Consider the following 15829-nt stretch of genomic DNA (forward strand, 5'->3'; position numbering starts at 1 on the left):
ATATTGGAATACTTTGCACCATACACAAAAAAGGAGATATCTTTGAATGCTCTAACCACAGATGAATTACACTTCTAAATGCAGCATATAAAATATTTTCCACAGTACTATGTCACTGTATGGCACCATATGCAGAACAAATAGTAGGAAAATACCAGGCTGGTTTCTGAAACAAATTTTAGAAAAAACACTGGAATATGGATTTGATACTCATCACATATTCATAGGCTATAAAGCAGCTTACGACTCTGTAAATAAAAGAGAAATGTTCAAAACAATGAAAAAGCTAAGAATACCAAATCAGTTGGTAAATTTAACAAAACTAACTCTTGAAAAAGTTGGATGTAGAGTACGAATTCAGGGGGAACTGTCTGAACCTTTTAAATGAAATAAGGGGCTGTGCCAGGGAGCTCCTGTATACTGTTCAATCTGGCTCTGGAAAAAGTAATACGTATGTCACAAATCACAACTTCAAATTAGTGCAAATCCTGGCCTATGCTGATGATATCAATATTGTTGGGAGAAAGAAAAACGCTGACGAGAGGAGTATGTAGCATTAAAAGAATCGGCTGCAAAAATGGGTTTAATAATAAATACCGACAAAACAAAGTATATGAAAATAAGCACGCAATCACAAACCCTACTAACTAAATAATACTACCGCAGAGATAAACCGCAAAATTTGCATAGCCAACAGATGCTATTTTGGGTTCAATCTCCTCCTTATATCCACAATTATATCGAGAAATACAAAAATAAAACTCTACAAACAATAATACGCCCAGTATTAACATATGGTTCAGAGACCTGGACACCAACAAAAATTATTGAAAACATGTTAGGATGTTTCCAAAGAAAAGTACTATGGCGAATCTATGGAGCAGTGAATGACAATGGAGTGTGGAGATGATGATTTACCTTCGAACTTTATAGAATATAGAATATACCAGGAATCTGATATCATAAAACATAATAAGATAGGACGTCTGAGGTGGATAATACATGTAATGCGGATGGAACAAAATGACCTAGCTAGAAAAACGCTCCTTAATAGACCCATTGGTCAGAGAAGAAGAGGAAGACACAGAACAAGGATGTGTTTCGTGAATTCGTGTTTCCTATTTATTCGTAGAACAGCTGATTTTTCATCCAATCGTTATCACTGCACCCAATTCCCCAGGTGACAGGTACAGATTTAACAATTTCGGCTGGCAGTCTTTTGTAAGCATAGATAATCATAGTCGGGGTCACAACACCACAAGCTGTAAATGTAAACATCACTGTGACGTTGTTTTTTAAATTATGTATTTTATAAACATTTTTCGCTCCTCTTGGTGCAAGAACTTTTTTGTTCCTTGGGCAAAGTCAAAAACAGATTTCGTCTCCATTGCAGATTCTGCTGTGATCTTCAAGAACCCCAAATAATTGTTTTTCCTTTAAATAGTCTTTCACATTAGTAAACCAGTTTCTTATGTCTACTCAAAACAAAAACCAAAAGGGAGAAATAAGTGTACGCGAAACTGAGAAATCTGGAGTATTTGAGTTATGTTATCAGAAGAGGTACCTACTTAAATTACAGCTAAAACTATTAAGATCATCAATTTATAATATATATCCTGTACATATTATCGCTTTATTAAGCGACTTTAAGCTTAATTAATCAATGATAAATACTTAAATTTGGAACAGACCCGGTAGCAATACGTTCGATTTCATTTTAGGTACATATAGATTATTTGTGAGACCGGCCTCATTTTGTAAAAGTCCGAGCGACAGCTTTATTGAAAGGATTTTTGTTTGTGAGATGGCGAACGGTACAATGCTGTTGGTGGGATTCTTCGTGGTGGCCTCAAGACTGCTGCTAGTCGGTGTGGCTGGTGCGCCGGCGCCCTTCTTTTGGGTAGGTAGGTTTTTCGAAAATTTATTGCCGTTTTTCTACTAATAAATTCCAAAATCGGTCAGATAAATAATAATTCGTTGTATTATAGGTCAATAATAATTCCTTGCATTTTCTTAGAACATCTTTGATGTATCATTATATAAAGCAATATATTAGTAAAGCCTGTATAAAAAAAATATACCTTATTTGTTTCAGATAGAATCTGGAAAACAATTTTTTTGGTAATAATAAACCACACTGACTGCTAGTTTGTAATTCCCAAATTACAACCAAAATTTAGAACACTTTTTTATTTTTAACATTTTTTTTTTATTTTAACATATTTCTATATCTGATACAATTTTTTTGCGAGCATCTTATCAATATTTTTTACGCATATATTTGTATTATAAATATAGTTGGAACTTAAAACTCCTTTTTTCTTCATGTACTATGTCCTTTCAGGACGTTGGTTACCATCATAGCTATCTTAATTTTATTCACTGAGAGCCTAAATAGCATGCTTGTCTCAACACCATACCAATCTCGCAAGTTCTTCAACCATGAGGTTTTTCTTCGTCCTGGACTGCGTTTGCCCGCTATTATTCCTTGCATGATATTTTGTAGCAACCTATATTTGGGACCTCTCATTACATGTCCGAAATACTCCAGCTTCCTCTGCTTGATGCTTTTTATGATCTCAGTAGCCTTGTTGAGACGTTATAGTATTGCGGAGTTTCGAATCTTCTACGCCCATAAAATTTTTAAAATTCTTCTATAGCACCACATTTAGAAAGCCTCAAGGCGATTTAGATTGATTTTATTCACAGTCCAGGACTCGACACCATAAAGTAAGACCGAGAACACGTAGCAGCGAAGTAGGCGGATCCACAATGCCAATTTTAGGTCTCTGTTACATAACACCTTGGACATCCTTCCGAAAGCCGCTCTAGCCTGCTCTATCCTAGATTTAATTTCACCTTAAAACTCTTCGTCCTCTCATACTTTCGCTCCTTCATCATACTCCTTCTTTTGTCCCTATAGCTTCTGATTGTCCTCTTTTTTCTTCTTCTTCGTCTCCTCCATTTTGCTTATGTGGTTATTCCATTCTTTTTTTCTATTTTTTGTCCATTCATTTATACAGTGTATGTTACATTTTCTTCTAATGTCTTTCTCACTTCTCTTTCGTTCTCTCAGCGTATTTCCTGTAATTCTTCTCAGTACTCTTATCTCTGCCCCATATGTTATTATTGGTCTTACACTGGCTTTATAAATTCTTGACTTCATCTCAGTATTAATGTAACTGTTTCGCCATATAATGTTATTATTATCCTGCCAGCATATTTGCTTTTTGTACTTGATCTCTCACTTCTTTTTTAAGGTCTTCATAGCTGGGCAGAGTAATTCCCAGGTATTTCATTTCCATTACTTGTTGAATACTGATGCCATCAATTTCTATTTTACATCTGGTTGGTTTTTTACTAACTACTATTGTTTCAGCTTTCTGAGATGAGACTGTCATATTAAATTCTTTTGCTCTTATGTTAAATCTGTGGACCAGTCTTTGCAGACTATCTTCATCTTGAGCTATCAATATTGCGTCGTCTACGTAACAGAGTATTTCTATTTATTTGTTTCCCATTCTGTTTCCTCTTTCTTTATTAACTCTTTTGATGATTTTATCAATGATTAAGTTAAATACATGGGGCTTAATGAATCCCCTTGTACTATTCGACTGCCTATTTCTATAGGTTTTGTAAGTTGTTAAGATGTAAGACAATCTGTAAGTTGTAAGATGAAAGTTACAGAACTTACAACTTAAAAATTACAGATTGTCTTTTTTGGTTGATGATTATATTTAAAACTAGTTTTGAAAGTTACTTTTTATTTATTTTATTCATTTTTCATGATTTCATCATGTAGGTACTATTAAAAATGGCTTGGTTCATCAAATATGAAAACTTACAAGGAATACAAGAGAACTGAAATAATCAAAACAGAAAAAGTACTGAAAGATATTTACAAAAAGATTGGAGCTGGCAAACAAAAACACATATTATGGAGATTTAGAAAATAAGAGAGGTAATAAATGAAATAATTGCTAAAAATTCATATCAAACACGACTAGTGAATGGCATTAACAAACTTGTTCAACGGTATGAAACGTATACAACTACAAAAAAATTAGTTGTTTGAAAGGAGATGAAATTATGAAAACATATGAATTTAAACAAGGCATAAAATAAGGAAACTCACTGAGTCTTTTTGTTTAATTCGACCATGGACGAAATTATAATGAAAGTAAAAACAAATGAAGAATGCACGATAACTATAGAAGAAAATAAAGATGATCTTTAGAGACCATTGCTACAATTTTATAGCACTTCTCCTTTGTGTCTTCTCGGTCGGTAGCTGCATGAAACAATTCCTCGACAGTTCGACCTATCCATAATCTAATGTTACGCAACAAGAACAGTTGTTTTCTTCCGACCAAGCGTTTTCCTTTTATTTTGCCCTGAATGATCAACCGGAGTAAAGACATGAGAAATATGGGAATACGGTCTTGGCGGAGGAAGGCGATGGATAGGGACGACTGGAGAGAAATTTTTAAGGAGGCTAGGACCCACGCAGAGTTATAAAGCCAGACTGATGATGATGTTGATCAACCGGTGTAAGAGATATTTGGGTCTCCTCATAATTTAGTTTTAGTTCTAGAAACCCGACACTATCGGAAATGTTTACTTCCGGCGTCTGAATACATATTCCCCACCTAGTGATTAAAAAACGTCCTCTCATTATATGACCGAAGTATTGGAACTTTCTTATTTTAGTGTTAATTCTCGCTCTTTGTGCATGGATTAGAGCACACGTTCGTTAGGTATGTGTGCAGTCCACGGGATTTTGAGCATGCAACGGCAACACCACAGCTCGAACGCCTCCAATCTATTTAGATTTTTGACGTTTATTTTCCAGGTTTAACATGTATGAACCAAAGTAGACCAGACTTTGGCATTCTTAAACGCTTGTTCAACGAGATACATATTTTGTGTAATAAAAAATTCCAGGTAATGAAACTTTTGCGTGCCAGTTCTATTTTGGTTGAAATTTCCTCGTCGCTATCAACCCTGCAGTCAATTTAACTTCCCAGATATCTGTGTTGGTGTTCCACCCTGTCCAGGTTTTTTTTATCTAGTTTGAGTATCGAGCATTTAATATTAATTTTTCAATTAACATCCATTTCGTTTTCTTTGCGTTGATGGTTGAGCCCTTTTTATTATGTTCCTTCTTAATTGTGTTTAACAGAGCTTCAAGATCTTTTAGACCTTCGCTACGATTGTTTAAAGCTATTAGAAAAACTGATTCAGAATAGGCATTAAACAACATCGGTGACATCCCTGTCTGACTATGAGTCCACAATTAACAGGAACTTTAGCTGAAAGGTTCTGATCCACATTAATATAGGTGGTCTGGTGTCTGGTCTAATATTTTTATACAAAATAAACTAATAAGTTGATTGAAATGAAAAAGACAGAAAAGATTTGATTTCACGTTCAAAGCGTCTATGTATCTGTTGATACGTATTTCGACTTAATAAGTCTCATCAGAACAGTTATTCATGCCGTTCTTAACGTGAAAAATAATCTTCTCTGTCTTATTAGGAAGCAACAATAAAATGGCTTCGTTATGGACGCAATAGCGACATCTGATAGAAAAATCGGTAAGATAGTTTCGAAACAAATTCAGATTTCTGCTTTAATCTGGAGCCTTCTAAAAATTGCAAGGCATAGCCAGACGTTGATAAAGATGTTAATAGAGACATGGGGAATCTAAAATTTGCATTCCACGACATGTCTCGTCAACTAAGCAGAAATCCTTAACGAATTTGTTTCTTGTACTCATACAGAGTAGATCCGAATAAAATGAAAAAGACAGAAATTATTTTATTGTAGCTTCCTAATAAGACAGAGAAGATTATTTTTCACGTTAAGAACGGCTATGAATAACTATTCTGATGAGACTTATTAAGTCGAAATACGTATCAACAGATACATAGACGCTTTGAACGTGAAATCAAATCTTTTCTGTCTTTTTCATTTTATTCGGATCTACTCTATATGAGTACAAGAAACAAATTCGTTAAGGATTTCTGCTTAGTTGACGAGACATGTCGTGGAATGCAAATTTTAGATTCTCCATGTCTCTAATAACATCTTTATCAACGTCTGGCTATGCCTTGCAATTTTAAGAAGGCTCCAGATTAAAGCAGAAATCTGAATTTGTTTCGAAATTATCTTACCGATTTTTAATAAGTTGATATTCGCTACATGTTTAGCGGTACTTTTCTTTTGAATAGTTACAAATATTACCTAATTCCAACCAGGTAATTTACTGTTACTGTATATCTTGTTAAAGAAGGAGGTGATAATCGCAATACTCTCATTATCTCATAAGTGTAATAATTTTGTAGGTATCTCGTTAGGACTAGGTGCTGTCCTTCGTTTCACATCTAGGGCCTTATTATTGGATCGTTTATAAATAATGCTATGTAATTTTCCCATTCAGTACAGTGTTTCTTAATGTCACTTAAAATTCTACCATTAGACTTTTGCAGTGTTGGGTCTGTAAATTCTGCTTTTAACCGATAATTCTTTCAGTTTCTTATGCAAATGGAAGCTATCTTGTCGTTGCTCCAGCTTTTCAATTTCTAGACAGGTCTTTGCAGCCATTGGTTTTTTACTAGTTTGCCTCTTTTTCGGGTTCCCCTATATATTTCATTGTATTTTTTTTTTGTTTCTGGATTTGAAGATTTTCTCGAGCTGTTGATTATTGTCATTTCCATTTGTTCCTAGCAATCGTTTATGTTGTTTGTATCTTACAGTCTAATGTCGTGCAACTTGTTTTTAATTTCTTGAGAAACCTTACTTGAATGGGTTTTGATATGCATATAGTGATATCATTGGGTATTTTTGACTTTTACAGACTCTCTTTAGCCTAACTGTGATAGTAGAGCAGAGTGTGATCGAATGTCGATACCTGGATAAGTATTTACCGACCATATACAATTTTTAAACTATGATATAATTAATTTGATTTTTTACAATATTGTCTCCTAGATCATTTGGAAATTTTCAAGTATGCAGTCTACGTTTTGGTAGATAAAACTAAGTATTCATAGTTATGAATTTGTCCTCTTCTCCTCTTGTCGGAACCGCACCAAGCGTTCTTCTCTTTTATTTCGTTGTCCTAAACGCAATTTTCCAGGAATATTAAGAGAACTTTGTACCTCCGTCTTTATATTGAATTGAAATATTTGGTAAAATATTTCAATATTTGGTAAAATATTTCAAACGAAAATATTGCAATCGCGATATTTTATTTTTCTGCATAAAAAAATCATTTAAGACAACGAAATTGTTGTTCCGATGTATTGTAGTTATACTTATTTAGGGGTATTTTTGATCTAGAGTTCAAGTTTCCCAAAAAGATTGACTTTTCCGGAAGTATGCCAATGAGCATCGTCAATTAAGCTATATTCTTTTTGTTATTTATGTTCTTATCCGTGACGAATGATGGCGATCATCACAGCAATCTTTATCTTATCTGCAGCAGCGCGGAAATGCTACAAAGATGTTATGTTGAACCACGTTCTGATGTTCTCTTACCAGAATGTCCTTCTTTTTACTGGAGTTCGCTTTCCAAATATTTTTTCTTACATGATGGTTTGTTGGTTTGTAGGAGGGCATATCTGGATTCATTTCGCACAATTTGTCCGAAGTATTGTAGCTTTTTAGATTTCATGATGGTCAGTACCTCTTAGTTTTTTTTTTCATTCTTTTGAGGACCTCGTTTGTGACTCGGTCAGTCCACGGGATCTTAAGTGTTCTTCGATATAGCACTTTTCAAATGCTTCCAATCTTCTGTACATATCTTTGTTAGACGTAGCTTTGCATAATTCTTACTTTTATACCAAGATAGAGATTATTTTTCTTAAAGAAGACCCCCATCCGATTGAAGGTGCAAGACGTAGCTTTGCCGATGTGCACTCTTAGTTCCTGGTTTTTGATCCTTACTGTATTTATTATGGTGCCGTTGTAGTTGAAGTGTGTCATTTTTTCAATTGTTTTTTTATTAGGAGGAGAGTTATACTTCTGTTACGTAAATATTAAAAAAACCATGATACCCACAATAGGTACTCACAATACACAAACACCGAGAATATTGAACCCTGCAAGTCTGGACACGTACATAAGTATTTTTTAAAATGTGCAAATATCAATGGAAAAGCAAATATTGGTTTTAAATGTTAGAGATGTTAGGAAAAACAAACAAATGGATTAAAGAAAGGACGAAAGCAGAAGAGATTATTGAGCAAATATGGATATAATGAGAAACGAATAGGAATTTTCATATGAATTTTAATTTTAGATAATTGACGATGATTTATACTGGACGATCAACAACTGGATACTTCCACTATTTTTTATTAAATCAAACTTATACAATACAAACTCTAATATACAAATTATATATTTTGTGGCCTTAATTGTTGGAGCCGAAGGATGTCTTATTTATTGGCTCTGTTTATTAAGTAATGTAACTCATACTACGTTTTTCCCCAAAATGAAAATGAGTATATTTTATGTACATATGAAAACGTAAAATAAAAATTATATGTACAAATAAACACGAAGCATCTTATATTATATTAAGTCAATTGATAATCTGTGATGGTGACTTTCGATTTTACGATTGTGCTATATCAGATTTTTGCGCAGCTTTTACGCATATACGTATTGTCCAGATACTATGCTCACTCACTCTAAGAAGAAAATTTACTTATCTTAGATACCTATAGTATCAAAAGGATTATTTCCTTATTTCTGCGTTTTTATGTATTCTATTTTGTGCACATAAATTTTTTTAATAAGTATAGTCTAGGTACTCCCCATTTTCTATTCTCTCCTGATTTGTTTCTCGATATCTCTTTATTTGTCGATTATTGCTGTCAGGTTTAGTTCTAATAATAAGAATTGTTTGTCTTGTTAGTTTGTTTACTAGTATAAGATCTAGTATACTTTATACCACTGGTTGGTCTTTAAGCACAGTTTCAGTTTGAAATCATTCCGTTCTTGTTATTAAATTGTACCAAAGGTCTCTTGAGATTGATATCCATTTCGAACATAACAGCGTTATACTAGTATAAGTGGCAGGTCATCAAAGAATATATAGAAAAGAAACAGCTCATGACCTTCTCAGACGGGAATCAGCTAAACAACACTTCGGTCTAGAGCCGGCTGTGGCAATTCCAAAAAGTGGCGTACATGTTAGAAAAAAACCGATCCAAACACAAAATAACTTTCAATAGAAAAATATATAGAACTATATATTGAGCGGAAATGCATTAATAGGGCTGCTGTACTGCGGAAAAAATGCAAGAATTAGCTTAGAATGATAACAGACTTCCTTACTAAATATGTGCCAGTCAACGAACACTTGTATGCAATAAAACTATTTCATAAAGACTTTAGCTGCAAAGTATGTAGCATAAAACCTACAACCGTTAACCATACCTTGCATAACTCCAAGAATATGATACCTATCCACTAGACTTGAACAAGCTGGTATGACTTTCAGAAGTCTGGAATGGGTATCATAAATAAATGGAAGATTTGTACGATTAGCCCGTGGTCTACATTATGGCCGGTATGTCACAGACGGATTCCGAAATCAAAAACTTAAGAATTTTAGACAATATAAATTATAGGTAATTTTTAGTCGAAATAACCTGATCATGAATGGCGAGTAGGAAGTCATCTGTTACCTAATGTTAACGAATATTTCGAGGCTGTATTGTCGATATACTCTAGGTTGAAGTCATTGGGATGTCACTTAAGTATACATAGTTAATATCTCAGCCTGCTTGTTATCATTATTATTTTTTTATAGATTTTTTAATATTTAAATTAATTGTAATTTGGCCCTAATTGATCTTTTGATAAATATTTAAATTTGCCATAATAATAAGGATTCTAGCAATATATTTCCTTTTCCTATCCAAAAATGCCATTCTTCTTCTTCAGTGCCTTATCCGGTCCGGATGTTGGCGATCATCAAGGCTATCATGGTTTTGTTGACTGCTCTGCGAAACAGCTCCGCTGAGGTCATCCCAAACCATTGTCGGAGATTTTTCAACCACGAGATACGACGGCGTCCCGGTCCTCTTCTGCCAAATACTTTACCCTGCATAACAAGTTGAAGAATTCGATATTTTTCTTCGTTCCGCATCACGTGGCCGAGGTACTCAAGCTTGCGTTGTTTAATTAAATTAAGCACTTCTTTTTCTTTTGTCATGCGCTGTAGGACCTCAACGTTGGTGACATGGTCCACATAAGATATTTTTAGTATCCTTCTGTATATCCACATCTCGGACAAAAATGCCATACTTCATTGAATTTTATAACTAGAATAATTTATTAGTATTGACTTAATACGTGAGTTAATACTATTGTTGTAAATGTCCCTTTCCTTGAACAAAAGGCGACAACCAAACTTCTTAGTGCATGATTATGAAATGACCTGATTAAATAATCTTCGTCGAAATAATTCGATGTTGAGGAAATATGAGTATAAGTATTTTTATTTTATTCGAGCACAGTTACTTTTACAATTACTTCTATTTTAAAATTTAAAAAATTTAAAAAGTCTTAAAAATAACTAAGTTTAACTGACCACTTTGCTATATCGAGAATATACGTTTTATACGTAAAAATATGCACTAAAGGGGAAATATGTGATTGTACTTATGAGCGCGATGTAGAGAACTGTCCGATTGTGGACTTAATATGTGATATGTACGCGAGATGTGATTGTCCTACTAAGGACCAGAGATTATGTGATTTTCATGTGATAGCAATAAGAGAGAGTATGTCTTTACTGGCAAAGAACCAGCATTTTATAGGGACTTTCAAAGGGAGGGGCTATTTTTTATGATATTTTTATGGCTTGTAGATTTGTAAATTCAAAAGCAATAAAATGTTTTTATGCTCGACTATTAATACATTTTAGTAAGAATAGAACTATCAAAAATATAGATGTGTGGTTTAAATTATTTCTATATAACCATAAAGCAATTTTAACCTAGATTAACTGACACATAGTTTCGTAGTTCAGATATTGTGTAAATAATATATAGAGCACGGCAAATATAGTACTGAGGCATACTCTGTACTATTAAATGAGAAATATATTAGGGCCGTAACAAATATTATTTGTGGTTTTCTCTCCAAATCTTTTTTATTTTCCAGTTAATTACAATCGCATATTTTTCAGTATGGAGATCAATACTATGATTCTTCCTCATCCGAAGAAGATGACAACGTCAAATACGTGTATGTTTATGTTAATGTAACTTCTCCAGGAAGTAATCCTTGTCAAGGATGCCCTTCAACGTCGGTGCCAGTTAGTATTCCTTTAATGGTTCAAGTAACACCGATGGTGACTCCCGCAGGTGGTAATGCTAATGGTGTTACTACTGCTTCCCCTATGTCTCCAGCAACGGATTCTTCTATGGGATAAATTTTGAATCAAATGTGTACTATAATAATTTTTATTATGTTTGAAATCAATATTTTGTAATTTTGTATTGTTTTTATGTAGATTTTGTTGTTTAAAAATTTTCAGTTTTAATATTTTTATACAGATCTGCCAGTAACTTGAGCTCAACACTTTACAAAATTATTGTCTGTTAACTTGGCATTATATTAGAATACAACCTATTTAAGTACATAAATACTATATAAGTTAAGAAAAATAAGAAAAATAAACGTGGTAGTACCACAATAAAAAGATCTTGATTGTATTATGATACTTCTCTATATTATATTCTTAAATTAGATTACCCTAAAACTGCCAAAAATGTAATTTATATAGAAAATATTCACATACCTCTATATTCAAATACCTATATATATATATATATATATATATATATATATATATATATATATATATATATATATATATATATATATATATATATATATATTAAGATTATATAAATTATAATTCTATACTAATATTTAATTTGTAAATAAATTTTCCTTCGTTTTGTTTATATTTTTGGTCATATCAAGGTAAGATCATTAACTGCGCATATTATTAGATTTAAAACTGTGTTTTTTTTTATTAAATTTGATATTATTGGCTCACAAACTTGGCTTAGAAAGGAATAGAAATGTAACTGTGTGGTGTGGAGGAATTAAATAAAAAACTTTACAAACAAGTTATTTGCAATTATTTTGAGGTAGCATCATCATTCATCATCATCATGCAACCTCTTCTGTCCACTACTGGACATAGGTCTCTCCCATTTTTCGCCACTCTTCACGGTTCTGTGCTTCTTGTTGCCATTTCTTGGATATTCGTCTAATGTCGTCCATCCAGCGTGTTGGTGGTCATCCTCGGCTGCGTTTGTCTTCTCGTGGGCGCCAGTCAATTAGTTTTCTTGTCCATCTTGTGTCTTTCAGTCTCGCTATGTGACCTGCCCAATTCCATTTCAGCTTGTCTATATGTTCGACATCACTGATACCTGTTCTTTTCCTTAAGTCTTGATTCCTTATTTTGTCATGCCGAAAATGCATGATTTTTCATGCGCCTTTGTGCCACTCGCATTTTTAGTGCTGTTGTTTTTGTGAGCGTGAGAGTTTCTGCTCCGTATGTCATAATAGGAATAACGCATTGGTCAGATGTCTTCCGTTTCATAGCTATCGGGATGTTGCTCTTAAAGACGTATCTTAGTGAACCATACGCCGCCCAAGCAAGTGTTATTCGTCGTTGAAATTCGCAGGTCTGGTTGTCCTTGCCTATTCTGATTTCATGACCAAGATATATGTACTACTCTGTCAATTCTACCACTTGATTTTGGATGATTAGGTGTTCGCTGGGAACTAAATTTGTCATAAATTTGGTCTTAGTGATGTTCATTTTTAGACCTATTGTTGAAGATACGTTTTCTAATTCTTGAATCATTTGTTGTGGTTCACCTAGATCTTCGGTAATAAGTACTATGTGTCGTCGGCAAAACGCAGATGATTGAGCATTTCTCCATCTATTTTTATTCCTCTATTTTCCCACTTTAGCATTTTAAAGGCGTATTCGAGGACCGTTGTAAATAATTTAGGTGAGAGAGTGTCGCCCTGTCTCACACCTCGCTTGATATGAATTTCTCTGGTGGTATCATGTAGTTTTACACGCATTGTGGCGTTTTGGTATAATGTTTGTACTAACTTTGTGAGCCGGTAATCTATTCTACTATTGTTCAGAACAATTATAATGCTGTTTAATTCCACAGTGTCGAAGGCCTTGTGAAAGTCTACGAAGATAAGTACCAGTAGTCTGTTATATTCTAGCGACTTTTCTATTAAGGCTTTTACTGTTTGTAGGTGATCGTTTGTTCCGAATTCCGGAAGCCAGCTTGTTCTCGGGGCTGGTAGAAATCTAACTTTTTCTCTAGTCTTGTCGTAATTATTCGGGTAAACATTTTATAGATATGGTTCAATAAGCTGATTGGTCTATAGTTTTCTAGGTGCGCCTTGTCTCCTTTCTTGTGTAGTAAAATTGTTACAGCATTGTTCCATGTTTTTGGTATGCAACAATCTGTTAGACAAAGGTTAAACAACATTTTTATTTGGCTGAGAAGGGCACGTCCGCCCATCTTTATAGCTTCTATTACGACTCCATCTTTTCCTGGCGCTTTGTTGTTTTTCATCTTTTTCATTGCATCCTGGATTTCGCTTAGTGTGATCTCTGGCATGAGCTCTAAACCCTGGTTGATAATTTTGCGTGATGCGGCGGCTTCCAGATTCTTTTGGTCTTCTCTTTAGCTTTTGTATAGTTCTTGATAGAAGTCTTCAACTATGTGTAGTAGTTCTTCTCTATTTGATGTGGATACTCCCTCTTTGTTCTTTAGTTTGTGTATTTCGCATTTTCCATTGTTTAGTCGTCTTCTCAGGACTTTCAGACTTTTATTCTCTTCTATAGTTCGCTAGACTTTTTCATTCTTAAATTTCCTTAAATCTTTCCTTATAGCTTTTGAAACTTCTTTGTTTATTTTTCGCAGTTCTTTTTCATCAATGCTTTCTTTTCCTTTGATTTTTCTTCTAGTTTCCATTAGTTGCTTTGTTTCAATTTATTATTTTTTCGTCTTGACGTCTTTTAGGGCAGCATTTTACTTGAGCTTCTCGAATAGCTTCTACGATATTTTTGTTTAGGGCATTTACATTATTTATGCATTCATTTTGTTGTAGAATTTTATTGATAATGCCTTGATATTCATTTAAATTTGTTGGGTCGTTCCATATTGGGTTGGCTTTCTTCCTAGTCATTTTGGATCTTTCTGTTATTAAGTTTAATTTTAGTTTGGCTCTTACCATTCTATGATCGCTGCCTGTGGTAAAGCTATTAAGGACTGTGACATCGTTGAATATGTATTTTTTGTCAGTAATTATGTAGTCTATCTCGTTTTTGGTCTTACCATCTGGGCTTTTCCATGTCCATCTTCTGTAATCTTTTTTAGAGAAGAAACTATTCATCTGGTATAGATTTTGTTGTAATAGAAATTTTAGTAGTGTTTGTCCACGTTCGTTTCTGCCTTTGGATCCAAATTTACCTAGTGTTGTTTCCTGTTCATCCTGCTTTAGGCCGATCGTTGCGTTAAAGTCGCCGCATACAATCGTGTAGTGTGTGTTTCTTTCAGTGCCGCAGAGATGTCATCGTAGAAGTCTTCAATCTCCTCATGTGAGGTAGCAACTCATATAAATTCTGTATTGTATACAAACCACCTAAATTTAACGTCATATATGTTTTTGACGAGTTTAAGAATCATATTATTCTCAGGGTATTATACCGATTATGGTACAGACTTCCTTACATAGTCGTTGTTCAATTCTGTCAATGATTGTCCAATATTGGCTTTTCTGTGTTATGTTGTACCGGTTTGTTTCCTTATGTCATAGTCCCATCTTAAATTTGGACTTCTTCTTGGTCTCTTGACGTCTCTTGGATACCACAGTGTAATTTTAGTGGATCATCTATTGTCAGTTCTTCTCGTTAAATGTCCCGCTCACTGCCATTTTAAAGATTTAATTCTGTGAATTACATCCTTGGTTTTCTGTCTGATCTATTCTATTATTTTTCGATCTCTCTTTGTTATCCTAGCATGCATCACTCCATTGACCTTTAAGTTACTGAGTTTCGCTATTATCTCTTTCTTTAGTGTTGAAGTTTCGCATTCGTATGTGATGATTTGTAGTATACACTATCGAATGCTTTTTTTTCAGGTGGAGTGGCATCTTTAGTTTGAATATAACTGTATTTCTACCAAAAGATTCCCAAGCCAGTTTCATTCTTCTGTTGATGAATAGTTGGCTGTAGAATTTAGTCACGAGTTGTATTATGTCATTTGTATCTGTAATTCTGGTGTTTTCATTTATTTGACCAACGATTTGCTTCTTCCCAATGATTAATGCTTTTCTTATTTTTTTTTATATTATTTTCTGTTTTCGATCGCATTTTCTGCCAATCTTTCGTTGTAATCTCTTAAGTCTTTCTTAATACTTTTTCTCATTATCTTATAAAGTTCTGTGTATTGTATTCTCTGTATGCAGTTACTTACATACTTTCATTTTTCTTCTTTGTTTTAGCATTATTTTGGTTTTATCAGACAGTTTACTATGTTCATTTTGTTGTTGCCAGCCTCCAATTTCTTTGGCACTATCAAGGATGATTTCCATTAATTTTAGAGCTATCGATTTGGTCATGTAATCTTTCATCAAGTGTTCTGTAGTAGTGATCTGAGTTGTCTTTTTTTCTTCTTTTAGTGCCGTCTCCACTAATGAAGGTTGGCTATAACGATTGCAAATTCATCTCTATCTTCTGCTTTTCTTAAGAGTG

At 33.8% G+C, this 15829-nt stretch overlaps 1 protein-coding gene across 1 annotated transcript; it reads left to right on the forward strand.

The window, feature by feature from the left end:
- The first annotated feature begins 1771 nt into the window (after positions 1 to 1771).
- On the forward strand, positions 1772 to 11830 carry LOC140438984 (uncharacterized). The gene is made up of 2 exons (XM_072528622.1): positions 1772 to 1900; positions 11210 to 11830. The coding sequence occupies exons 1-2, from the start codon at positions 1805 to 1807 to the stop codon at positions 11453 to 11455; spliced, it is 342 nt and encodes a 113-aa protein (XP_072384723.1). The 5' UTR covers positions 1772 to 1804; the 3' UTR covers positions 11456 to 11830.
- The last annotated feature ends 3999 nt before the right edge of the window (positions 11831 to 15829 follow it).

Source organism: Diabrotica undecimpunctata, chromosome 1, assembly GCF_040954645.1.
Source record: "Diabrotica undecimpunctata isolate CICGRU chromosome 1, icDiaUnde3, whole genome shotgun sequence".
NCBI classification, from domain to species: domain Eukaryota; kingdom Metazoa; phylum Arthropoda; class Insecta; order Coleoptera; family Chrysomelidae; genus Diabrotica; species Diabrotica undecimpunctata.

Coding starts and splice junctions, on each gene's coding strand:
- LOC140438984 (XM_072528622.1), top strand. CDS start 1,805: ATGGCGAACGGTACAATGCTGTTGGTGGGATTCTTCGTGGTGGCCTCA. Junction 1,901..11,209: donor CGCCGGCGCCCTTCTTTTGG/GTAGGTAGGTTT, acceptor CATATTTTTCAG/TATGGAGATCAATACTATGA.